The 25,875-nt window shown below is 51.8% G+C and overlaps 2 protein-coding genes and 1 long non-coding RNA gene across 3 annotated transcripts in view; 1 reads left to right on the forward strand and 2 right to left on the reverse strand.

Annotated features, from left to right (window-relative positions):
* The window catches only part of LOC309518154, a 214,594-nt gene extending 192,116 nt beyond the window's left edge, over positions 1 to 22,478 (forward strand). The window contains exon 2 of the long non-coding RNA XR_014213369.1: positions 22,157 to 22,478. This is a non-coding gene — a long non-coding RNA (uncharacterized lncRNA). The remainder of the gene's footprint in view (positions 1 to 22,156) is intronic.
* On the reverse strand, positions 2,025 to 11,790 carry PHF23 (PHD finger protein 23). The gene is made up of 5 exons (XM_082197795.1): positions 11,646 to 11,790; positions 10,105 to 10,136; positions 9,359 to 9,460; positions 5,195 to 5,894; positions 2,025 to 3,560 (listed from the first exon to the last, which is right to left on the reverse strand). Exons 1-5 carry the CDS (start codon positions 11,665 to 11,667, stop codon positions 3,313 to 3,315), a joined length of 1,104 nt encoding a protein of 367 aa, XP_082053921.1. The 5' UTR covers positions 11,668 to 11,790; the 3' UTR covers positions 2,025 to 3,312.
* GABARAP (GABA type A receptor-associated protein) lies at positions 17,578 to 25,237 on the reverse strand. Its single transcript, XM_082197968.1, has 4 exons — positions 25,037 to 25,237; positions 20,291 to 20,369; positions 19,855 to 19,973; positions 17,578 to 18,167 (listed from the first exon to the last, which is right to left on the reverse strand). Exons 1-4 carry the CDS (start codon positions 25,124 to 25,126, stop codon positions 18,099 to 18,101), a joined length of 357 nt encoding a protein of 118 aa, XP_082054094.1. The 5' UTR covers positions 25,127 to 25,237; the 3' UTR covers positions 17,578 to 18,098.
* Positions 25,238 to 25,875: the final 638 nt, after the last annotated feature.

Genomic DNA, 25,875 nt, shown 5'->3' on the forward strand with positions numbered 1-25,875 from the left:
CGCCTACTTTGGAGGTCTTTAAGCAGAGGCTTGACAACCATATGTCAGGAGTGCTCTGATGGGGTTTCCTGCTTGGCAGGGGGTTGGACTCGATGGCCCTTGTGGTCTCTTCCAATTCTATGATTCTATGATTCTATTCTATGATTCTATGATTTAAAAGAATCGGGAGAGGGAGAGAAGGCGGTGCTAGGATTAAAAGCAGGATCCGATTTCTTTCCGCAGGGCCTGTAAGACAGAGTTGTTCCGCCTGGCCTTTGGCTTGGAGCCAATTTGATTCCCCATCTTTCTTTTCCTTTCTCCTCCTGCGATGAGGCTACATTTTAATAATGTTTCAATATTTTAATGTTGTATTTTAATTTTGTTTTTAAGTCGTATTCATTCAACTTGTTTTTATTATTGCTTGTTAGCTGCCTGAATCCAGCCCTGGCTGTGGAGGTCGGGGTATAAATGAAAATTATTATTATTAATAATAAAAGGGGCCTGGGAGCCACTATAGGCTAGGCCATGACCTGACCTCCAGCTGCTCAGCAAGCAATGCTTGGCCACAGCAGAAAGTCCACAGATCCACACAAACATTGGACCCTGCAAAAGTTCTTTTGCACAAGGAACAATGGCCGGTGTGGTGTAGTGGTTAAGAGCGGTGGACTCGTCATCTGGGGAACTGGGTTCGCTTCCCCGCTCCTCCACATGCAGCTGCTGGGTGACCTTGGGCCAGTCACACTTCTCTGAAGTCTCTCAGCCTCACTCACCTCACAGAGTGTTTGTTGTGGGGGAGGAAGGGAAAGGAGAATGTTAGCCGCTTTGAGACTCCTTAGGGTAGTGATAAAGCGGGATATCAAATCCAAACTCTTCTTCCTCTTCCTGCTAAATGCCAGAGAAACAATAAGAGACTCTCCACTCCTCTCCCAGGAGAGAGGATTCCCTTCACCTGCCACGGATAAGACCACCCACGCCTGCTTTGCAGGGGCACTTAAAGGTAAAGGGACCCCTGACCATTAGGTCCCGTCGCAGACGACTCTGGGGTTGCAGCGCTCATCTCGCTTTACTGGCCAAGGGAGCCAGCGTCCAGCTTCCGGGTCATGTGGCCAGCATGACTGAGCCACTTCTGGCGAACCAGAGTAGTGCACAGAAACGCCGTTTACCTTCCCGCCGGAGTGGTACCTATTTATCCACTTGCACTTGGACGTGCTTTCGAACTGCTAGGTTGGCAGGAGCAGGGACCGAGCAACGGGAGCTCCCCCCGTCGCAGGGATTCGAACCACTGACCTTCCGATCGGCATGTCCTAGGCTCTGTGGGTTAACCCACAGCGCCACCCATGTCAGCAGGGGCACTTAGGAACACGCAAAGCTGCCTTTCACAGCAGCAAGGCAATTAACTCAGGACTGTCTACACAGAGACTGGCAGTGGATCTGCAGGGCTTCCAAACAGGGCATACGCCCAGACCTATATGGATCTGCCAGAAATTGGGCCTGAGCCCTTTTGAATGCAAAGCAGGCGCTGGCATGGAAATCTAGAATGGTCACGCTGGAAGCAAGTACACCTTAATTCACAGCCCATTGCACAGAAGTGGGTGCATGCTGTGTGCGGGGCTCCACCCGTGCATGTTGTATGTGTGTACGCATGGCCATGGCACAAGACACTCGGAGCACTGGCCAACATCAAATGTGGCCGATGGGCCAGAAAGGTTCAACCACATTCAGAGCATTGACCAACTACAGTGGTACCTCCGGTTAAGTACTTAATTCGTTCTGGAGGTCCGTTCTTAACCTGAAACGGTTCTTAACCTGAAGCACCACTTTAGCTAATGGGGCCTCCTGCTGCTGCCGGAGCACGATTTCTGTTCTCATCCTGAAGCAAAGTTCTTAACCCGAGGTAATATTTCTGGGTTAGCGGAGTCTGTAACCTGAAGCGTATGTAACCTGAAGCGCGTGTAACCCAAGGTACCACACTACACCAATCCGTCCCCCTCCCCAAAGCAGTGCCTTTGTTTTATAAGGAAGGAACATTAATGATGATCACAGCCTTCTGTACAAACGCAAAAGGGTCCACATCTTTTATTTACATTCAAAAACTCTGCCATGTACACAGTTTCAAATATTATAACGAAAAAGGGTGGGAGCTGGGGGGGGGAACCCAACCAGAAACCCCCACTGATCAGAACAGCTAACCTGAAATGGGGAGCAGGTAAAATATGGGGTTTTGCAGCAGAACAGGGAGTTATGAGAGAACTGGGAATCCTGGCATGGGGAGTTTCTGATGTTTTTTTTAAAAAATAAGTGGGCTTGCCATTCTTCATTAAACCCAAACTCTTGTCTCGCTCTCTGGAACCTCTGCCTCATCCTTATGCTCAATGGGAGCAGTCAGAAAACACAAATAAGTCGTCCCTTTTTATTTTGAAGCCAGCAAAATCGCAAGGGTTTTCCTGACAAATTTCACCCCCTCACAATCCCTGGGGGATGTTAATACTGGGGAGGGGGAGTAAACAAAACCCTTCTATTCTCTCTCTCAGAATTTAAAATATATATTATTCAATTTCAACGGGGACAAAATCTCCGGCCCCCTCCAAAGGAAAAAAAAAAAACCCGTAAAGGTTTACTTAAAAAATAAAAAGTACTTTTTTTATCCAGCCTCCTTTCTTGGGCTGTATCCCTCAGTTGGCATCAAACTCTGAATCTGGAGGCATTAAAACAAATGCCAGAGAACATTTTTTTAAAAAGGAAAATAAAGAAGAGTCTTCCAACTGGGGGCGTGATGGGAGGGAGAAAATAAACAAAGCCAGAAAAAAACCCTTTTGCATTCAGTCTATTTACAGGTGAACTTTACTGGGGCAGGGGAGGATAGGTGGTGGGGGAAAGAGCTAAAACGAAAACGAAGAGGTGCTTCTACCCCCCTTCCTAGCGCCCTCTCTCTGCCTCTCTCTCCCCCAACGCTATGTGCATCCCAGCAAGTGAAAACAGGAACCTTCCTGGTTTTCAGTTTCATCATTCCGGCCCACTGGTGTCAGCCTCCGAATGCCATTCTCCTTCGCAGAGAACATGGAGGTGGGTCAGGATCAACCCCCAAAGGGGGAGTGGGTCTGAAGCGAGAGGCCTGCAATTGCCAGCCAGAATCTGCCTGGAGGGGCACAGTCTCTCTGCCTCCCGGGTGCTGGGACTACCACCACCGCAAATACCCCAAGCACCTCTGTCTTCCGCCTCCAATGAACTGAGGCTCCTTTTGGATACCAGTCCAGAGCAGGGCTCCCAACCCTGTCTTTTCTGCCCCTCTGGGATGGACGCCCAGCGCAGAGCCACCTGTCCTCCCCTCCTGAGCTAGGGCTCCCCACCTCCCCTGGACGCAACGGCGACGGTTGCGCTGGGAACCGCCGGGGGCGGCAGCAGCGGCAGCTTGCGAGAACTTTCCTTGCACTTCTGACAGTAGAAGATGTCGGGGACGTTGGTCTTCTTGATCTTGGCGCAAGAGAGGTGGATCCAAGTGCCACACTGATTGCACTCAATCATGGGGCGGCCCGCAAATGGCTTCTGGCAGTAACAAGTGATGAGGTCCCAAGAGTCATCCCCTGGAGGAACAGAGGGAGAGAGGACAAATTTCACCCACAATCGCACAAGACACGTTTTGGTTATCTGGCTTGAAATGTATCGCCACGAGAACCTCAAGTTTTGTTTTTAAGTTTCTAGTCCATAAGACAACAACAAGAATAATAGGCTTGTGGATAGGCAGACAGTGCATGGTGAAAACTGAGAATCAAAGGCTGAACGGGTGGTAAATGCTGATTCGTGGCATTTACACCCTGCCTAGAAGTGGAATAAAACCATGACCAAAAAGATAAATATGGAAGACAAATTACCTGCCTAAGTCAGGATAGCTGCATAGCTATCCACCCTCACAGAGCTGAAAGCGTCAGAGATGTTTGCTATAATATGAGGGATGGGGAAATCCCAGATCAGGACAGCCAGCAACCGCGTTTATTACCTATGTGCAAGATCTGAACCTGAGCCTGGGAAACACCCTGCTCCCATTGGCCCAATCCAGTCCACTCACCCCACTCAGTTAGGAAAGGGCATGCACAGAGACCTGCCGCCTCGCTGGCCAACTGCACATTGCAGCCTTCCCAAGCAGATGTTTTGACCTACACCTCTCATTGGCCTGTGCGGGAGCTGTAGTTCATTAAATTCCTGAACACCTCTTCATTGGAAAGACTCCAAGGCACCTCACAGCAGCTTAAAAGAGATTAAAAGACAGGGGCGCAAAATAATGAGCGTCCCAGCGAGGCGGAACCTCAGAGATGCTTAACAAAATCAAGGCCAGGGTTGTATCCCTGGGGATTCTGGAGAAAGCCAAAACAACATCAATGCTTGCTAGCATGCTGGCGAGAAATGTTGGAAGTGGTGGACCTTGAACTGATCCGCCAAGGCCCTCCCAGGTGTAGTTCAACTACAGCTCTCACAGGTCGGTCATTTGTTACGCTCTTAATCTTCCAGAGATCTCACTGATTTGTGTGAGGTCAAAACACCCCGGGGAATCAGGAAGGTTCTCTGGGGCGGCAGGTGATCCAGCAAATGTGAGAAGCGAAGCACAATCCAGCTCCAACTCTCGCTTGGCTTCTTAAAAAGCTTTTGCTAAATTAAAACAAGCACTATTATACTCCGGGCCCCACTTTTTGGGGTGGGGGAAATGTGTGCGGAGATGGGGAGAAGAGCCTGATATGATGCAGTTAAACAAAAACAAAACACAGCACCCCACTCCTTTGAAAATTTAAGGGGCTTTTTATGTAAAGCAAATACTTTAAATTCAAAAAACAAGCTGGAGGTGTTTGATGACGGAGGACAAGCCTGCCACTGGCTATTGATCCCAGAGGACAGCCTGGCGGAAACGTGAAAATCAGCTGGCCGTGTCACCAGACGAAACTTCCAAGAACGCAGGGGGAAGCATTACCTGGCGACATACGTGGTGCAGAGGTTAGCGTGCTGGAAAAGGACCTGGGAGATCAGGGTTCAAATCTCAGCTTCACCTACCTCACAGGGCTGTGGGGATTACCAGGAGGTGGGGCCAACCATGAACCTTGAGGAACTTGGGAGAAAAAGTCGGGATATAAACGCAACTAATAATGTGCCCCTTGCTTTTACGCCCATGTAACACTGTGCATTAAGTTGCGTTGCCCGTGCCCCTTCCGGGACACCTCCGCCTCCTCACCTGATTCCACCATGATGTCCTCATCCATGACCCTCATCTCGCCTTCGCTGGAGCTGCCTTCCCCATCCTGGCTGGTCTCCGTACTGATCCCCCCTTTCCCTTCCGTGTCCTCAAGCTTAATGGGGAAGCTGGCGGCCAACAGCTCTGGCGGAGCCTGCACAGAGACCAGCGCCGTGGCCGAACCCTCCTCCCCTCCGGGCCGCCGAGGCGCCACAGCCGCCCCCTCTTCCTCCTCAGAGTCCGTCTCGCTCAGGGAAGCCTTGGGCTTCTTCTCGCTGCGCTCGGCCTTTTTCAACTTCCGCTTCTTGCTCTTTTTGATGCGAGAGCGCTTCTCCCCCACCGGGTCTCCGCCGCCGCCGCCCCGGTTCCGCTTGGCTCCTCCGCCCGCGTCCAGGGCGGACTTCCGGTTCCGCTTGTCCTTCTTCTTGTCCAGGGCCCCTTTTGGCCCCGCCAGCGGCGGCTGCTGCTGCTTGCCGACGGGGTCCAAGTCAAACAGGGAGTCCTTGAGCTTCATCTTCTCCAGCAGAGAGCTGTCGGACTTGAGGCGGCGGAAGGCCGCCTTCTTCTTCGAAGACTTGGCCTTCTTGACGAAGGTCTCGATCGTGTGCAGGTCCGAGTGCGTCGACTCCCAGCCGTCGCTGTCCACCACGCTCTCGGGGCGGATGGGGGAGTTCGAGCCAGAGGGCGTCCAGTCATTTTCCTGTGGGGTTTGGGGAGGGCAGAGGAAAGAGATTAATTCCTCAGGCTACTTTCCCCAGGTGCCCAGGACTCTCCTCTGCTCTTTCTTCCCAGAGGAGTGGGATTCAAGGGGGCGGTGGGGTTCCTGGGGGGAGATCTGAGAGGCAAGGGTTGTAGCAGGTGGTGTAAATAGAATTGCAGAATTGGAAGAGACCACAAGAGTCATTTAGTCCTACGCTCTGCAATGCAGGAAGGACTTTGTTAATGAATAATGACTATCAGGCTTTGAAAAGCTGGTATCAACTGATAGCTCCTTTGTGGGCCCTGTGGATAGCTCAGTCAGTAGAACATGAGACTCATAATCTCAGAGCCCTGCATTGGGCAAAAGATTCCTGCATTTAAGGGGGCTGGACTAGATGACCCTGAGCTCTACAATTCTATGGTTCAATGAATCGAGTTCATCTGTTTTGCAGAATTAATTAAACTAAACAGCTTTAATTGGATTTTGAATAAACGTGCAATCAGTGGCTACGGTTTTGAATTTTATTGCATTATTATCTTCCTCGGAGAGTTGTGCAAGCCATTATTCTGAACAATGCTCTTCATACAATAAAACATAGTGGTACCTCGGGTTACATACGCTTCACGTTACAGACTCCGCTAACCCAGAAATAGTACCTCGGGTTAAGAACTTTGCTTCAGGATGAGAACAAAAATCGTGCTCCGCCGGCAGCCGGAGGCCCCATTAGCTAAAGTGGTGCTTCAGGTTAAGAACAGTTTCAGGTTAAGAACGGAGCTCCGGAATGAAATTAAGTACTTAACCTGAGATACCACTGTATAAAAAGGAACTTCTGTGCTAGCCTGTGTAGGAGCATTAACTTCTGTGCTAACCTGTGTAGGAGCATCTTAAACAACACAAGCCAAAGAACGTCAGGTTTCCTAGGAAGCAGGGGGTACGCTAAGCTTCCCCGCCTCCCAAACATCTCCGCAGCCAGCACTGCATACAAACCACCAAATCCAGGGAGGGGCCACAGCCCAGGATAGACCACTTGCTCTGCATGCAGAAGGGCCCTCTATCTCTATGAGAGTCTTCCTGCCTGAAACCCTGGAGAGCCACGGCTGGCCGCCAGTGTAGACAATACTGAACTGGACTGACCAGTGACCTACACTCTGGCGGCCCTGAATCTTGAACTGCCATGGGGGCCCCTTTGCAACCAGCAAGAGGGTCTGGGTAACCAGTGCTAGCTTCTTCAATAGGGCTGTTCCATAAAAGATCAGCGCACCTTCGCAGCATCTGGGCTACTGGCTGCCAAACATTGGGATTGTGGAAATAGGTAAAGGGACCCCTGACCATTAGGTCCAGTCGTGGCCGACTCTGGGGTTGCAGCGCTCATCTTGCTTTATTGGCCGAGGGAGCCGGTGTACAGCTTCCGGGTCATGTGGCCAGCAGGACTAAGCCGCTTCTGGCAAACCAGAGCAGCACACGGAAACGCTGTTTACCTTCCCGCTGGAGTGGTATCTATTTATCTACTTGCACTTTGCGCTTTCGAACTGCTAGGTTGGCAGGAGCAGGGACCGAGCAACGGGAGCTCCCCCCGTTGCGGGGATTCGAACTGCTGACCTTCTGATAGGCAAGTCCTAGGCTCTGTGGTTTAACCCACAGCGCCACCCGCGTCCCCGGAAATTGATGGAACAAAATTTGGAAATAGATGCAACAAAAAAATTAATCCGTTTGAGTCATGCAACTCAAACTGGGTCTACTGGACGCGAAACATTTAAGCAACGTGGACAAAAGTCACTTCTGGGGCCCCTCTCTTCATCAAATTTATAGTCGATCCGCCCCTGAGATGGACCAACGTTATAACTCGGGATAAAGGCAGCTTCCTTTCTCTCGCTCCAGAGCAACGGTCCGCAGTGTTTTGTGGAGTTGTGGGCTGAAGCCAGGAGGTGCCACCTCCATCGCATTTAAATATTCATATTGATTTTTAACTCTTCTTAATGGCTTCTTTTATTTATAACATGTTTTATATTGCAGTTTGAATTCTAAAGAGCGCATTAAGATGCAGTACGTGAGAAACAGAAAGAAGCAATAAAAATACGGTTGAAAAATCACGAGCGCTACAGCCGGCAGAAAAATTAGTAAGCTGCTCAGTGGTCAGCGGGGAAAAGAAAAGTTTGGGATCTCCTTGCCCTAGAAAATTTTCTAGCTGAAAGAAATGGAGGGAAAGCAACATGAAGAGACAGACAAGAAGGTGGCAATGAGAGAAATCAAGAGAGAGGGAACAAGAAAAATAAAGATGTCTTGCAAAAAAAATGGGCAAGTGAGTAAGTAAGCCTTAGTAAGCTGCTACTTGACTAGCTGGCGAAAGTTGAAAATAAACGATATTCATCTTTATTATAAAAAAAATTCCTTCCAGTAGCATCTTAGAGACCAGCTAAGTTTGTTATTGGTATGCGCTTTCATGTGCATGCACACTTCAGATACACTGAAACAGAAGTCACTAGATCCTTTTATATAGTGAGAGGGTACATCTTTATTATGTGCACTTTTATCAACTTCCTTTTAAGTGACAGCAGAGCTCCTGGTTAGAATCCACATTCCCAGCAGCTCGAAAAATTTGTTCCCCTTGTGCAAAAGTCCCACTGAGTATTAGAACAAACCCTGCCTAGAGAGAGACTAACTGGTAGAAAGGGAATTTTAAAAATGGAGCGCAGAGTACCTTGACAGCTGAAGCAGCAAATGTCTCGTGTTTGCAACCACAGAGCCTTTCAAGCAACACCCATAAGCCAATGCCTAACTCCTAAAACAAGAGGTATGGTAGCCCATCTGATATGGAAGTTCGATAGATCCCTGGTGTGGGGGGACAGGCTGGGTTCACGAGGCCCTAAGCCCTTGTGAGCAGGGTCAAGCGGAGTCCCAGGAAGGGCAGGTCCGTAGCAGGAAAGAGCAACTACAATTCCCAGCATGCACTTCGGGGAAGCCTCCCGAGCCGTGCCGCATAACAAGCCAGGACATGTCCGCCCCCTCGCTTCCAGAACAGAAGCCTACACTTCCCAGCATGCAACACGCCCAGGCCTCCCAGCAAAATGGCCATGCCGCAGGGCATTCTGGGCCTCGTAGTTCCCGCGGGCATTTGCCGCAGCTTCCAAGGGGCTCTGGCAACAAGACTGCGTGGAGACGATGCCGAGAGTGCAGGAGGCCAAGGGCTCAGGAGCGAACGGGAAAGGAAGGTTTGGAGCAATCCCAAATGCACCTTTTTAGAACTTCACGGAGCCGGGTTTGGATTTAACAACAGATCACGGAGCTTGCTTCTGGGAAGGTGCTAGGACCAACCCCTGTACCCCGACACACACACACCAGAAAAATATTAAACTGCATGCTTTGAAACTGAGCGGACGCATATTCGTTCACTTAATAAGCCAGTAGGATAAAAGGGGAGTTGGGGGGGGCAGGATTCTCGCTGGGGGGAAAAACCCCAAACTAACCTCCTTAGAGGAAGGGATGTAGCCAGCGTAGGCTAGGACGAAACTGCAGAACTTGTTGAAATCCTCAATAGTTCGCCTTCGCTTCTCCGGAGGCTGGTGAGACTGGGGGAGAGAGGCAGGAAGTGGGGGGGAGAGGTGTTAATGCAGACAGAGGTAGCCCCCCCTTCTCCCGGCCACCCACAAATCTCTAGGCTCCTCCACAACCGCATCACACATACCCCACAACGGGTGATAATAAGAAAAGGGGAGTTATTTCTAGAGAGAACTGAGCAGTAACATCCTGTTCCCGCCCCCCCCCCCGAAAAAAACCACAGGCTCCCACAGCTAGAAATGCAAGTCAGGTCTCTCCCAGGACATGCGAAGAGTGCAAAGGGTTAAATATGGGGGGGAGGGGAGGGGGGAAAGAGCCTTTTCCGTCACCCACAGAATATCCTTTGCTTTCTCTCTCTCTCTCTCTCTCTCTCTCTCTCTCTCTCTCTTTTGCTAAGTGGGGGGGGGGGGGAAGCACATGCAAAAAGGATGTTGCAACCTTTCGGAAAGACTTTTGGCCTCCTCCTAGGGAGCAGGGATAAAAAGGCAGGGGGAGGAAGAGGAGGGGGTCCCCCAGAAGAACGGAGCCACCCCACGGAACCAAATGGGATTTTTTATTGCAGAGTGGAATGGGGCCCAAGTTTGAGGTAGGGTTTTTTGGGGGGGCAGAGGGGGGATCAACCATCAAATAGAGGCTTTTGTGGGGGGTTTTTTACCTGTGTCTCCGGTTTGAGGTTTGGAGGCGGATCTGGAAAACAAGAACCGGGAAAGGGGGTCAGTCGAGGGGGGTCCAGGAAGGGAGACTTGCAACAACTGCACACAGACCAGCACAAAGCGAGGAAAAAATCCTACTTTCTCCCCCGGAATGAAGGCACAGGGATTCCCCCACCCGGAGGCACGTCAAGGGAGATGGCTGGGGGGTGCCAGAGAGCCCTGACAGAACCTCCCGGACCCCTTATTTTGGGGAGGGGGGGCTTCCCTACAGCCTTCAGAGGAAAAGGCCAGCACACAGTGAAGTCCCCCCACCCCCTCCTGCTTTGAACCCTTCCCCAAATTTCCACTCCAAAATATATTTAGGTTTATACCTCTCCCCCCCCCAAATAAAAATATACGCTCAAGACACGGAAGTGTCTACCCCCCCATAACATCCAAGATCAGACCTAGACAGACAAGACACCCCGCCATTTCTACAGGGAAGCGGAAAGGGGGAAGCTGGAGCGCGCACCCCCCAGACACCCAGGACGCTTGTCTCCCCCCCTCCTGATCTGAGACCCCCAGGGCCCCCTAATTCCTTAATGCCCTCCAACAGACACCCCCCTTAGGAAGCCTCATTTCCTCATTGCTCTCCCCCCCCGCACCCAACAGGCCCCCCCGCCGCCCCTCCTCCACGTGCCTCCCCTCCCCCTCCCAACTTTCTTCCTCGCTTCCCCCCCCCCACTCCGGTTTTCTCCCCGGTCCGACTCCCTCCTCTTTCTCCCCCCCCCCACACTTCCAACTCGCTCCCCTTTCACCTGGTTCTTCCCAGCCGCTCCCAAACACAACAGCCCCCCCCCACTCCACGACGCTGCCTCCATCTTACCCACCCACCCCCGCAAGGAAAAAAAGGGGTGCTGCCCCCCATAACCAACTCTCTTCCTCTCTCCTCCTCCCCCCCCAAGTCTCCCCTCCCCACCGACCAGGCTCTCTCTGCTCTGACACCACCTGCCCCCCCCCAAACCGGTGACCCCTTTCCACCGACGGACTTTGCCTCTTCTTTCCTCCCCCCCCCCGCGCACACCCTCGCCCCCCACAACTCCAGAACAGCCCCCCCAAAAAATCTCGCGGCCTCTTTTCCCTCCGAGGAGGGGCGTCCACTTTGCCCCCCCCACAACAAGCAATCTTCCTTCCCGCCCCCTAACTCCCCCCCCCACACGCCAGCCCCCCAACCTCTCCTCGCCCCCTAATCTCCCGGGAGGGGCGCCCACTTTTCCTCTCCTCCCCCCCCTCGCAACTCCAGCCCCCCACACGGCGGGTCTCCCCGAAATCCGCGTCGCCGGCCCTCCTCCTCCCCACACGAACACGCTCCCAGCCCCACAACTGGGGGTCTCCGCAGCCTCTCCCCCCCCAACCAAAAAAAATTTAAATATTATTTTTTCTTGGGAGGGGCGCCCCCACAGAAGCTGGTTGAGAAGCACAAACCCCCCCCCACAGCCTCGGCGGCGTCCCCCCTCCCGGCGTCGTCCCCCCCCCAAGTGTGGGTCTGCGAGGCCCCCTTTACCTTCAGGGCTGGGCTCCGCCATAGCCGGCCCCCTGCCCAGCCAGCCAGCCGGCCGCCTCTCCGCCCCGCCGGTGCCCGCGACGGCCGCGGGGCTCGGGAACCCGCCAGCGCCCCCCAAGCCGCCAAGACCCTCCCAGAGACCCGCCGCCGCCGCCGGGAGACCCTCCTCCCTCCTCGCCCGCCCGCCCGCCGGTGCCGCCCGACTCCGCCGCTCCCTCCTCCCTCCCGGAGGAGCCCCACAGCCAGGCCCCGCCCCTCGCCGCCGCCGCCCCGGAGCATCTCGGGAAACCGAGTCCCCCCGCCGAGAACTCCAAGTCCCGGCAGGCGCAGCGCGCGGGGAAGGAGGGAGGGGGGAGGGAGGGAGAGGCGCTGGGTCCGCCTCTTCCTCTCACAGGCTCCAAAATGGAGGGAGAGGAGAGGGGCATGCTGGGAGATGTGGTCTGGAAAGGAGGAGGGGAGGGTTGGGAAAGGTGGTTTGACGTTTGGAGGAGGGAAATGGGGGTGGGGGGGGAGATGGGGGGGCAGAAGAAGACACACAGACTCCAGGGGTTATTTAGGGACAGGCTATCTCTTCCCCCCATTGGTGGCAGAAAGTGAGGAGGAATAATTAAAGAACCTTTTAATGAGGGTGAAAGAGGACAGCGCAAAATATGGTCTGAAGCTCAACTTCAAAAAAACGAAGATCGTGGCCACTGGTCCCATCACCTCCTGGCAAAGAGAAGGGGAAGAAATGGAGGCAGTGAGAGATTTTACTTTCTTGGGCTCCATGATGGTGACAGCAGTCATGAAATTAAAAGACGCCTGATTCTTGGGAGAAAAGCAATGACAAACCTAAAGCAATGAGAAAAGCAATGACAAACATCTTAAAAAGCAGAGATATCACCTTGCCGACAAAGGTCCGTATAGTTAAAGTTGTATGGCCTTAAACGATTGGTTCAAAATTGGGAAAGGAGTATGACCGGGCTATATATTGTCTCCCTGCTTACTTAATTTATATGCAGAATTCATCATGCGAAAGGCTGGGCTGGATGAAATATCAACAACCTCAGATATGCAGATGAGACAACCTTGATGGCAGAAAGAGAGGAGGAATTAAAGAACCTTTTAATGAGGGTGAAAGAGGAGAGTGCAAAATATGGTCTGAAGCTCAACATCAGAAAAACGAAGATCATGGCCACTGGGCCCATCACCTCCTAGTAAATAGAAGGGGAAGAAATGGAGGCAGTGAGAGATTTTACTTTCTTGGGCTCCATGATCACTGCAGATGGTGACAGCAGTCACGAAATTAAAAGACGCCTGCTTCTTGGGAGAAAAGCAATGGCAAACCTAGACAGCATCTTAAAAAGCAGAGACATCACCTTGCCGACAAAGGTCTGTATGGTTAAAGCTGTGGTTTTCCCAGTAGTGATGTATGGAAGTGAGAGCTGGACCACAAAGAAGGCTGATCGCCGAAGAATGGATGCTTTTGAATTCTGGTGCTGGAGGAGACTCTTGAGAGTCCCATGGACTGCAAGAAGATCAAACCTCTCCATTCTGAAGGAAATCAGCCCTGAGTGCTCCCTGGAAGGACAGATCCTGAAGCTGAGGCTCCAAGACTTTGGCCACCTCATGAGAAGAGAAGACTCTCTGGAAAAGACCCTGATGTTGGGAAAGATGGAGGGCGCAAGGAGAAGGGGACGACGGAGGACGAGATGGTGGGACAGTGTTCTCGAAGCGACCAGCATGTGTTTGACCAAACTGTGGGAGGCAGTGGAAGACAGGAGGGCCTGGCATGCTCTGGTCCAGGGGGTCACGAAGAGGCGGACACAACTAAATGACTAAACAACAACATCTCTTTCCCCATTGGATGGGAAAGGACCCTATTTTTGGGTTCAAAAGCAAATGGGTTCTTGATTGACAGTCTGCAATGCCCACCCCCTTTTAGGGTAGGAAAGGACCCTGGGAGATGATGATGATGATGATGATGATGATGATTTATACCCCGCCCACCTGGCTGAGTTTCCCCAGCCACTCTGGGTGGCTCCCAATTGAGTGTTAAAAACAATACAGCAAGTTCACCTCAGTTCCACTGTAAATCCGTTCCAGAAGTCCATTCCAAAACCAAAGCGTTCCAAAACCAAGGCGTGCTTTCCCATAGCAAGCAATGCAAAACTGATTAATCCGTTCCAGGCTTTGAATAACAATCCCCAAAATAGCAATTTAGCATTCATTTTACGATCTAACAAGACCATGGATCCGTAAAACGGAAGCAATAAACAATGTGCTGCAGTCACACAATCAATCAGCAGCTGAACTGGGTTGCACACAGTCACACACACAGCCACAAAAAACGGAAAATAAATAGCAAAGACATGACAGAGCTAAGCATAACCCTCCAAACAGAAGTGTGGCACTCAAATAGGAAGCATAACACTCAAAACGGAACACATTCGACTTCTGAAAAGACCTACATTGGCTCCCAGTACGTTTCCGAGCACAATTCAAAGTGTTGGTGCTGACCTTTAAAGCCCTAAACGGCCTCGGTCCAGTATACCTGAAGGAGCGTCTCCACCCCCATCGTTCTGCCCGGACACTGAGGTCCAGCTCTGAGGGCCTTCTGGCGGTTCCCTCCCTGCGAGAAGCAAAGCTACAGGGAACCAGGCAGAGGGCCTTCTTGGTAGTGGCGCCTTCCCTGTGGAACACCCTCCCACCAGATGTCAAAGAGAACAACAACTACCAAACGTTTAGAAGAGATCTGAAGGCAGCCCTGTTTCGGGAAGCTTTTAATGTTTGATGTATTATAGTATTTTAATATTCTTTTGGAAGCCGCCCAGAGTGGCTGGGGAAGCCCAGCCAGATGGGCGAGGTATAAATAATAAATTATTATTATTATTATTATTATTATTATGAAAAAAGTTTGCAAACCGGGACACTTGCTTCTGGGTTTGCAGTGTTTGGGTTCCAAGTTGTTTGAGTACCAAGGCGTATGAGAACCAAGGGACCACTGTATTCTTTTTATTTATTTGTTACATTGACATCTCACCCTTCCCCCCAGTCCTCCAAGGTCAACGTATAGCACATGGTTCAAGCACACACAGCTCATTCAATCGTCACAACAACCACCCTGTGAGAGAGGCTGAGAGAGGCAGCAGCTGCTCCACCTACCCACTCAGATCACCAGTCTTTCCCCAGGGCCTGATCCAACAACCATTACACCAGGGATTGGCCACTGTGAGAACAGGATGCTGGACAAAGTTGGGTCACTGGCTTGATCCAGAACCCTTCTCTTATGCAGATAAGATACAGTCAAATCTGAATGGTAAAGGGAATATTTCTGGTTGCTTTTGCCCCACCCACCCCCCGGACTGGGCCTTAAAAACTACACACCTGAACTGTTACTAGTTTATTTCTCTCCTTCCTTTCAACTGTCCTGGAACTGGGGCAATTAAAATGTTAAAAGTTAAATAATCGTTGTGGATGGAGGAGTGTTAAGGTATATAAAATTGTACATATGGTTGATTTGAATATATTATTAGTGATTATGTAGTGGGACGCGGGTGGCGCTGTGGGTAAAACCTCAGCGCCTAGGACTTGCCGATCGCATGGTCGGCGGTTCGAATCCCCACGGCGGGGTGCGCTCCTGTCGTTCGGTCCCAGCGCCTGCCAACCTAGCAGTTCGAAAGCACCCCCGGGTGCAAGTAGATAAATAGGGACCGCTTACCAGCGGGAAGGTAAATGGCGTTCCGTGTGTTGCGCTGGCTCGCCAGATGCAGCTTGTCACGCTGGCCACGTGACCCGGAAGTGTCTGCGGACAGCGCTGGCTCCCAGCCCATAGAGTGAGATGAGCGCACAACCCTAGAGTCTGGCAAGACTGGCCCATACGGGCAGGGATACCTTTACCTTTATACCCAATGTATCAGCTGTCTGGGGGTTTCACTGTTTGTGGTTTGGTTGTTGATGAAAAATAAAAATTATAATAAAAAACTGTCCTGGAACTGAAGTTAGTATTAAGTAAGGCCAAGCAGCTTGAGAGGCAGTGTGGCGTAACAGTGTGTTGGACTAGGACGTAGGAGACCAGGGTTTGAATCCAAACACAGCCATGAAGCTCACTCACTACTGTGACCTCCGGCCAGTCAACTCTTTCAGCTTAACCTACCTCAATGGGCATGTTGTGAGACCTACGTGTTGCCACCTTCATAGAATCATAGAATCGTAGAGTTGGAAGAGACCACAAGGGTCCAACCCCCTGCCAAACAGGAAACACCATCAGAGCACTCCTGACATATGGTTGTCAAGCCTCTGCTTAAAGACCTCCAAAGTAGGAGACTCCACCACACTCCTTGGCAGCAAATTCCACTGTCCAACAGCTCTTACTGTCAGGAAGTTCTTCCTAATGTTTAGGTGGATCTTCTTTCCTGTAGTTTGGATACATTGCTCCGTGTCCGCTTCTCTGGAGCAGCAGAAAACAACCTTTCTCCCTCCTCTATGTGACATCCTTTTATATATTTGAACATGGCTATCATATCACCCCTTAACCTCCTCTTCTCCAGGCTAAACATGCCCAGCTCCCTTAGCCGTTCTTCATAAGGCATCGTTTCAGGTCCTTTGAGGGAAGGTGAGATATGAATGTACAGTGATATCTTGGTTTAAGAACAGCTTAGTTTATGGACAACCTGGATTAAGAACACGGCAAACCCGGAAGTAGGTGTTTTGGTTCGTGAACTTTGCCTTGGAAGCAGAACATGTCCTGCTTCCTGTCGAGTGTGTTCCATTTGTAAATTGAGTCCTCCGCTGCGATGGGAAAGCATGCCTTGGTTTAAGAACGCTTTGGTTTAAGAACGGACTTCTGGAACAGATTAAGTCCGTAAACCAAGGTACCACTGTAACAATATAATAGGTCTGCATGCAGAATGGCTGAACTGAAATGGGAAAAGCCCACCTCTGTAATAAGGGCACAGAAAGGGGTGGAAAGTGTATGGTCCAAGGTCTAAGAATTCACTTCTTGCCAAGTGTTCAAACCGGTCGCAGGAAAAACTGAGTTGAGATTCAATTCCTTCTTTCTTGATCTTGAAATGGCAGGCTACTATAGATCTTCAGGTGGTGCTGCAATTTCTCAGGCGTGTCTAATCTAGTAAAATGGTGTGACGTTTACTCGAGCGTTTACACCGACCGCTGTGAGGTCCAGGAAAAGTCATGTATCTTGGATCGCGGGAGATGGGGAAAGCTCCATTATGCACTTTGCAACTTGAGCAATGAGCATCGAATCTCCCCAGAGGGAGAGTGAAGTGCTCCTTGAATCCACAAAAATGCAGGCCTCTCCAGGCTAATGAGGTTATCTTTCTGCTGCTGATCTGTAGCCTTGAATAGCCCTAATTTGGAGCCAGAGCATTCTTCCACCCCTCTAGTTTTTGAGGCTAACACCCTGCTTACCAACCCACCTTCCATTATTCTGCTAAGAGGGTCTTGCCCGTCATTCTCACCCAAGACTTGTAGTCTAGTCACCTCTTCCTCCAAGTAGGTGACAACTGCCCATGTACACACTCAGGATCTGGTCCTGGGATTCCAGTCTAGAATATCTATTCCTGGGATAGCTCAGTGAGTACAACATGAGACTCTTGATCTCAGGGTTGTGGATTCGAGTCCCACATTGGGCGAAATATTCCTGTATTGCAGGGGGTTGGACTAGATGACCCTCGCGGTCCCTTCCAACTCTACAATTCTAGGATTAAAAGTAGCCAAGATCACTGCCCCCCCCATCACCCATTCATTTGGCAAACCATTTTGCAACCAGATCCCAGACCCCAAACCCCTGCCAACAGCTTAACCCCACTGCTACAAGTTCACTCCCCAAGTATTTGCAATTTTAAATTCCTCAATTCCCGATTAACACCAGGACGCAGATACCTTTCCCTCAATCGGTACAATCACGCAGAAAATCTCGAGAGGCTCAAAATTTCTCTTTATATATATATTTTTAATTAGCATTCCCCATCCCCTCTGGTTACAGAAACTGCCAGGCAGAGCACAGCCCTGATAGGAGCAAAATCAGGGCGCGGTAGTGAAGATGCAAGACTGAAATGGGAGAGGAAATTTTTTTTCCTGTTCAGTATTTGAGGCCTCTTACCCCTTTAAAAAAAATGGGGGTGGGGAAGAGAGAGAGAAAGGGGAAAATGGTATATGGGAGGGAGATAAGGGGGGGAACCACCAAAAGAAAAAGAGGTATTTTATTTTAGCCACAACCACCTCAAAGAAAGCCCAGAGCGAGGGGAGGGGAACGGGAGGAAGAAGTGTGATTAGGCATAAGGGAAGGAGGTTTAAAGGATGGGAGAGAAGGAAGGAAGGAAAGAAAGAAAGACCCTCCCCTTCCCTGGGACAAAAAGGCTCTTTAACATAAAATCAACAACAAACAACAACAAAAAGTGCAGGTCCCTTCAGGAGCACATGCCCCCTGGTGGCAGCAGGTGGAGGCACGCCTTACATGCTGCCATAGACGCTCTCATCGCTGTAGGCAATGTACAGGAAGAAGTCCTCCTCGTGATGTTCCTGGAAAGGGGGGCGGAAGAGAAAACACTGGAGTCAAGGCATAATTCGGGCAGGGGTACAAGCAGGCAGAGCCCAGGGACAAGGGTGCCAAGGTTCAAATCTTAAGCCTTTCTGCTAGTTCAGAGTACACCAGCCGGGGCCCTCTACTTTGCAGAGTCCTCCTCCTGGTACTCTTTCAGCAGTTACAAAGAAACACCATTATATTTAATTCTAAGTGTATGACTTCTGCATCCAGTTCCAGTTGGTGGAAACTGCGGTTCCAGCACAAGACAAGAGTCAAGTCTACCCTCCTAGAACACAATCTCAAATCACAAGTTCCAGACTAAACTACATTCCTGATGTTGCTCGTGAAAATGCACCACATGGTGTCTCTATCACCTTATTAATATTGTTATTATGTTGTTATTGGGATGCGGGTGGCGCTGTGGGTTAAACCACTGAGCCTAGGACTTGCCGATCATGAAGGTCGGCGGTTCGAATCCCCGCAACGGGGTGAGCTCCCGTTGCTCGGTCCCTGCTCCTGCCAACCTAGCAGTTCGAAAGCACGTCAAAGTGCAAGTAGATAAATAGGTACCACTGTGGCAGGAAGGTAAACGGAGTTTCCGTGCGCTGCTCTGGTTCGCCAGAAGCGGCTTAGTCATGCTGGCCACATGACCCGGAAGCTGTACGCCGGCTCCCTCGGCCAGTAAAGCAAGATGAGCGCCGCAACCCCAGAGTCGGCCACGACTGGACCTAATGGTCAGGGGTCCCTTTACCTTTACTATGCTGTTATTATTGGTTTCTATTTGTTGCTCATATAGGATATTTCATTTTTTAACGCTTGATGCTTTGCTGTGTTTTTATATATGTTGGTAAGCCGCCCAGAGTGGCTGGGGCAACCCAGCAAGATGGGCGGAATATAAATTATATTATTATTATTATTTACTTCCCAAGCATTTGGTAGTTCCACTGCCCTGAGAAGTTCAGGGGGTGGCGGCCCAGGAGGGAGCCTGGTCTGTGGCAGCTCCAGAGGAGGGGAACTTCCTCCCCAGAGAGATGTGCCAGGCACCTTCACTGTGCAGCTTGCAACACATGCTGGAAACACCCCTCTGCCCTGGCCTTTGACAGCTCAGGTGCAGGGTGGTGTTCAATGCTAGCAGTGAATTAAATTGAATTGAATGGGCTTTAATTAATATGCCCATAACTTTTAATGGGTCTACTCACAACAAGACTGGCACTGAATACCACCACTTGCAGTTTTAATGACCCACCCTCTTCTTTGGCCTGCAGTTGCTTTCATGATGGGTGGAGAAGAATATAACAACAACTGGGACTGATGGGAGTTGTAGTCCACATAAGAAACAGATACCAGGCTCAGTGGACTAAAGGTCGCCAGCAGGTAATTCAACCCTAATTCACCGCTACCTCTCCACTCCCACACATGGTAATACAAATTTGCTCCAAGCTTTGGTTTCGGCAGGGATGGTGTGGCAATGCCTCCCCCCCCCCTTTTCCCTTCTGAACGCTGCAGCTGGTTTAACCCCTCTCTTTTAATTCCCCTAGTTTGTTTCGTTCTTTTCCAACCTGTTTGTTACCCATTAATTGAACATTTCAAAGACTGTTGCAGAGTGTCACTTCTCAAGCGATGCACATTTTCTTAAAAAAAACAACAGCAAAAACCTGTGCAGCAGACATAAGGCACACCCACCTGGTAGAGCTGCCCCATGGTGGCGCTGGTTGGGGGGATGACGTTGTTGACGAAGAAGAAGAGGGCGTCCTCTGCTCGGAGATGGATTCTTTTCCGGATCAGGAAGTAGAACTGCCCAACTGGGGGAGAGAAAGGGGGAGAATGGACCTGTTAGCTGAAGGAGCAGAATAAAACTACAGAGATTAAGGTGAGATCTTGACATGCCAACGAGTTGTAACCGTTTCATCAGGTGCCACAAACCTAGGCCTCCAAAATCAATGGGGCTTGCCCAGACAGCTTCATCCAGCACCCCACTTGACCCTCCGATGTGCGGACATCTTGCCCCCTCCCCTTACCAAAGGATGAAGGAGGAGATGACCCCCCCTACTACCCCCTCCTACAGCCAGCTGCCCCAGTCCTCAGGCTGGGGCCCTGGGCCCTCCAACTGGATGCGTACCTGTGAGGTCTGACGGGACAAGGTATTTCTTCTTGTCCAGGTCTCCTATCCGGGCCTTGGGCGCCTTTTCCACAATGACCTGCAAAGTTGAGAGAGAAACAGAGCCTGGGTCAGCGAAGGGCAGAGAGGAAGAGTTCACGCAGGAGCACCAAAACGTTTCCTAATTACAGGAACGGTTGAGCAACCGGACGAGTTATTCGAGGAAGAGGCGAGGCCAGCCAGCCGGCTGGTCTGCCTGCCAAGAGAAGCTTTTGCTGGTGACAGTGGGAGGTTGGAAAGCCGGTCACAGCAGGGCTGAGACAGCATGAATCATGGGAGGCCTTGAGAAGATGGGGGACTGTTTCAGAAGGACAGAGCCTCAGAACACCGGTCCAAAGCAGAGGTCAGGTTTAGGACGGAAGAGCCCGATGGATCAGGCCAATGACCCATTCAGTCCAGGATCCTGTTCTCACTGTGGTAAACCTGCAAGCAGGATTCGAACACGAGCCCTCTCCCCTCCTGTGGTTTCCAGCAGCTGGCATTCGGAAGCACTGCTGCCTGCCTCCAACAGTATAAGTAAAGCATAGCCATCATAACTAGGAGCTGTCAACAGCCCTCTCCTGCGCCATGAATTTGCCTAATCCTCTTTTAAAGCCATTCAAGTTGGTGAGCTGCAAAGTTTAACTTCCTTTTATATGTCCTGAATCCTGCCCAGGAATTTCCTCTGCCTGGCTAAGTGTAAAGGTTGCAAGGAAAGCAAACAAACCTAGAGGTGGCAGGGACAGCCTCATTCACAACTATTCTCAGAAGAGAAAGAAAGAAAGAAAAGTTAAACATTTGCACACAGGGGAAGGCGAGAGGCTCCCTGAGATGATTAAATGTCACCAGAGATTTTTAGGACTTCTTAGGACGGCAGTCCCAGCGCTCCTCCTCCCAAGCAACCTGCTAAGGCAGCCTTCTGCCTTCTGCAAAAGATTGCCAAGTTTTCCTTTCAGTAGCCGAGCTCCTGTGCTTTTAACAAATTAGACAGGCAGAAATTAAACAGGTGTATCTCTGCCCATCGTGCATTCCCAGGCTGGGGCAGTGGCAGGGAAGGGAAGCCTCAGCACCTGCTGAATGGATCCTTGTCAGCCTGGCAGCTCATAAAGGAATGAGATCTTTGACCAGGAGAAGGGGGAATCCTTCATTCCAAGTCTGACAGATCACCCACCTTTTTCGGGGTGGGGGAATCAAAAAGCTTTCTGTTTGTCAAAACCTTCATGCAACACAGCCGAGGAAGCCTGGGAAAGAGTCCAGAGCCTCCATAACCTGAATATGAGGCCCTAAGGTTGCTCCAACTGCGCTTGAAAGGCTGGTTTTGTTTTTCTTTTCGATGTTAGTCGGGGATGAGTTCAAGTACTCAGATAGCAGAAGCCACGTGGAAACCCTCCGTCAACCGGGAGCCCTCTAGGTTTGTTTTGGACAACAGGTCCCATCAGCCTCTGGTGGGAGTTGCACTCCAAGACATCTGGAGGGGCAGCAGGTTGACAAAGGCTGTGTGGGATACACAACATTGGCAACATGGGGGCAACATGTTAGCCGCTCTGAGCCTGGCTTTGGCTGGGGAGGGCGGGATATAAATAAATTTTTATTATAATTTTTTATTAACAACAGAGTCAAGATAGATATGTTCCAGCCAGCAACAGCTTGGGGAGAGCAGTCGGCAAGCAGGGGAGGCATCTATGTTAAGGATCCCCCATTAGAAAAAGATGGGCCTGGAATAAGGTGTCTAGCTTCCCCCTCCCTCACATTATTTACTCATTACATTGGTATCCAGCCCTTTTCTCTGAGGAGCTTGAGGTTGGTGCCACAACGACCCTGTGAGGTAGGGAGAGTGCCTGGCTCAAGATCACCCAGGGAGCTTAATGGCTGAGTGGGGATTTGAACCCTGGGCTCCCATGTCCTAGTCCAACGCTCTAACCCAGGGGTCACCAAGCTAAGGCCCGGGGGCCGGATCCAGCCAATTGCCTTCTGAATCCAGCCAGCAGACGGTCCGGGAATCAGCGTGTTTTTACATGAGTAGAATGTGTGCTTTTATTTAAAATGCATCCCTGGGTTATTTGTAGGGCCTGCCTGGTGTTTTGACATGAGTAGAATGTGTCCTTTTATTTAAAATGCATCTCTGATGCATTATTTGTGGGGCATAGGAATTAGTTCATTTCCCCCCACCACCACCTAAAAAAAAATATAGTCCGGCCCACCACATGGTCTGAGGGACAGTGGGCCTCTGCTGAAAAAGTTTGCTGACCCCTGCTCTACCCACTACGTCATCTTGGCCCACATTAGGTAATCAGGACGTTCCATTTTGTTCCCCTGGAAAGGTTCCTGTGCCGTTACAGGGTTGCAAAATGGAGAGCAAGAGATTCTGAGACATCGTGCGTCGGGGGGGGGGGGAGCTCTGCTTTCATTTCTGCAAAACCATCAGGCAAAGCGATAAGGGCCTCAGAGCAGGCCAATCTGACTGTGTGGCAAGGCTGTTTTCCACCATAACCACCCAGAAGAAGGGGGAGGGAGGGATGACACCACAAAGCAAAGCACCGCCTCCCAAAATTCATCTGTGATGCCATCTCCCTCACTTCCTTCAAGACCCACTTCTGCCTCCAGTTCCCGAACGCAACTGTACTCTGTAGAGCGTATCGGTGGCGATTATAAAGGAGAGAGCTGCAGAAAGGAAGTATACGACTTGTCTCGAGTCTCCTGAATTTAGGGCAGGCCATAAATCAAAATGAGGAGGAAAGGAAAGCTCCCGTTCTCTGGCCACAGTGTTATTGCAACTGTTCCCCATGGCTGTTCTCTGTACGCATAAAACATGTACACATGGCAACGCTTCATACGTCTGGCAAAAGTGGCGTATGAAAAAGGATTCTGCGAGCACATTTAAAGGTAAAGGGACCCCTGACCATCAGGTCCAGTCGTGGCTGATTCTGGGGTTGCGGCGCTCATCTCGCTTTACTGGCCGAGGGAGCCGGCGTGCAGCTTCCGGGTCATGTGGCCAGCAGGACTAAGCTGCTTCTGGCAAACCAGAGCAGTGCACGGAAACGCCGTTTACCTCCCCGCCGCAGTGGTACCTATTTATCTACTTGCACTTTGACATGCTTTTGAACTGCTAGGTTGGCAGGAGCAGGGACTGAGCAATGGGAGCTCACCCCGTCGCGGGGATTCGAACCGCCGACCTTCTGATCGGCAAGTCCTAGGCTCTGTGGTTTAACCCACAGCGCCACCCGCGTCCACATTTACTCCAGCCTAAATCCCCCAAACTTGAGTGGGGCCGTCATCTTTGGGAGCGAATCTTAAGCCTGCAGGCGAAGGCACTCTTTTCAAGAAGTGGGGCCTGCTGGGTCTACCAGAACTGCACGGCTGCAGTTACCTGGGAGTCACAGCGCACAATAGTGGGAATGCATGGGCATACCCACAAGTGCAAGCTTGTTTAAAAAGAAAGTCCCAATTTCTTGGGGTAACTGCGTTAGGCTGCTGTAGCCAGAACAACAGGGCAAGGCAAGCACATTTTGCCAACGTGGTGCCTGCCTAACAGGAGCCGCAGCCCAACATCTGGAAGGTACCAGGTGGGCCACGGCCGGCGTCCGCTTCCAGGACCCTTTCCATCCTGTGACAAACATCGCTGGCCTTCAACGTGCCCCAAGTCCCTTTCCGTATTTTCAAGGGTAACCCAATCCCTGTTTACTCCAGAGAAGCAGCCACCCCCTTCCCCACCAATACTACCCTCCCTCGGCACCGAGGAGATCACTTCCGCTTGTTGTTTGTCTGCTCACAAGTAAACTTTGAGGGAGGCGCGGAAGTCGTGCTTTTGCTCCCGTTTTGCTCCCGCCCTTCCTCCCAAAGGAGCCCCTATCTTTACATATTTTAAAGCTGTCCTTGTTTTGCAAAGTGGGGAGGGGCGCCTGCGTGAACAAAACAAGGGGCGGGGGTTTCCCCTCCCTGGAACTTCCCTTTGCCCTGGAAGCGGGGGGAGCGTTTAATAAACGGCGCATATATTATTATTCCTTTTGTTTTGGAAGCCGCCGGGGAAGTTTAATGCACTATGGGGGCAGCACACACACAAAAAAACCCAACAGCAGCAGCAGCAGCAGCAGCTGGGGAGGGGGGAGGAAACAGGACTTTGGGGGTCCATTTCCCCCCCACCCCAGCTGGTGGAGTGTGAGGATCACATATTCCAGTGATCGCTGTCTGCTGCCCTTTGTTTTGTAAGCCGCCTGGAGCGCTTTGTGAGACGCGGGCGCCAAAAAAAGGGAAGCAAAAGGGTGGCTTTTGCGGGGTCGGAAATCCCCTTTTGGATCAGAGGGGGGAGAAAGGGGGGAGGAGGGGGGCATTAAAGCGAGGAAAGGGGCAAAGGGGTCTCTCTCCGAGGGCCTTCTGGCGGTTCCCTCCCTGTGAGAAGCCAAGTTACAGGGAACCACACACAGGGCCTTCTCGGTGGTGGCACCAGACTTTTAGAAGACACCTGAAGGCAGCCCTCTTTAGGGAAGCTTTTAATGTTTAATAGGTTATTGTATTTGTTGGAAGCTGCCCAGAGAGGCTGGGGAAACCCAGCCAGATGGGTGGGGTATAAATAATAAATTGGGTGGGGTATAAATAATAAATTATTATTATTATCATCTCTCTGGGCGGAGGGATACTGGAAGGGGCGTTGTGCCGGGATTGGGGGGGGTTCCTTCTCCCCCCCCTCTTTTTTCCTCTTCCCTCCTCCTCGCGCGCTCCTCTCGGACTCACCGGGACTCGGTCCGGGTACTTCTTCCGGATTTTCTCGCCCTCCGAGCGGCGCTTCTCGAACGGGTGCTCCTCCTTGTAGACGAACTTCATGGCGGCTGAGGCGGCCGGGCGAGGAGGCGACGGAGACGGACCAGCTGACGGGGCCGCGCCACACACAGAGACTCGCGCTCTCTCGCGCAGGCGCGCGGGGAGACGCCTCCGCCGCCGCCCCTCTCGCTCTCGGGCTCGCGCGCGCAGGGATACGCGGGGGCGGGGCGAGCCCGGCTTCCGCCAACCGCTGCGCCGGAGGCGTAGGCGCGGCCCTGGGAGGCGGCGCCGCGCCGCGCCGCCGCCGCAAGCGTAGAGCGAGAATACGGAAAGCCGTTGGCGGCTCCGCTCCTCGCGCGAGCGTCCGTTAGAAGGTGGTGGGGGAGGAGGAGAAGCCGCCGCCGTCGCCTCAGAAACTGAGGGAGGCTGCGCGGCCTCCGCTTTTCCCCTAGCGAGGGCGCTAGGCCCGCGGAGGAGGCGCCGTCCCAGCCCGCCCTGCGCTAGTCGCGTGGCTGTGAGGGCGCCATTTCCACGCAAGTGGCGCAGTTTGCGGCAGAGAGGGGGCAGCCGGCGCTGGCGGCGTAGCGGAAGGCGGCGGGCGCTTCAAGCCCCGCCGGCCTTTCCCAGCCCCGCAGCCGCCCGGTCGTGAGGTCCCGTCGCCGCCCAGGGGCCGGCCCCGTCCGTGAACCTCCCTCGCGGCCCCCGGTGTGGCGTCCAAGCGTTACGTCAAATGGGATTCACGAACGCGACCGGCGCCGCTAGCGTGCCGTGTTGACACCAAAACAAAGTAGTCCGGGGGGGGCGCCGTTCCT

Source organism: Podarcis vaucheri (assembly GCF_965113315.1).
Source record: "Podarcis vaucheri genome assembly, chromosome: 13".
Lineage (NCBI taxonomy): Eukaryota > Metazoa > Chordata > Lepidosauria > Squamata > Lacertidae > Podarcis > Podarcis vaucheri.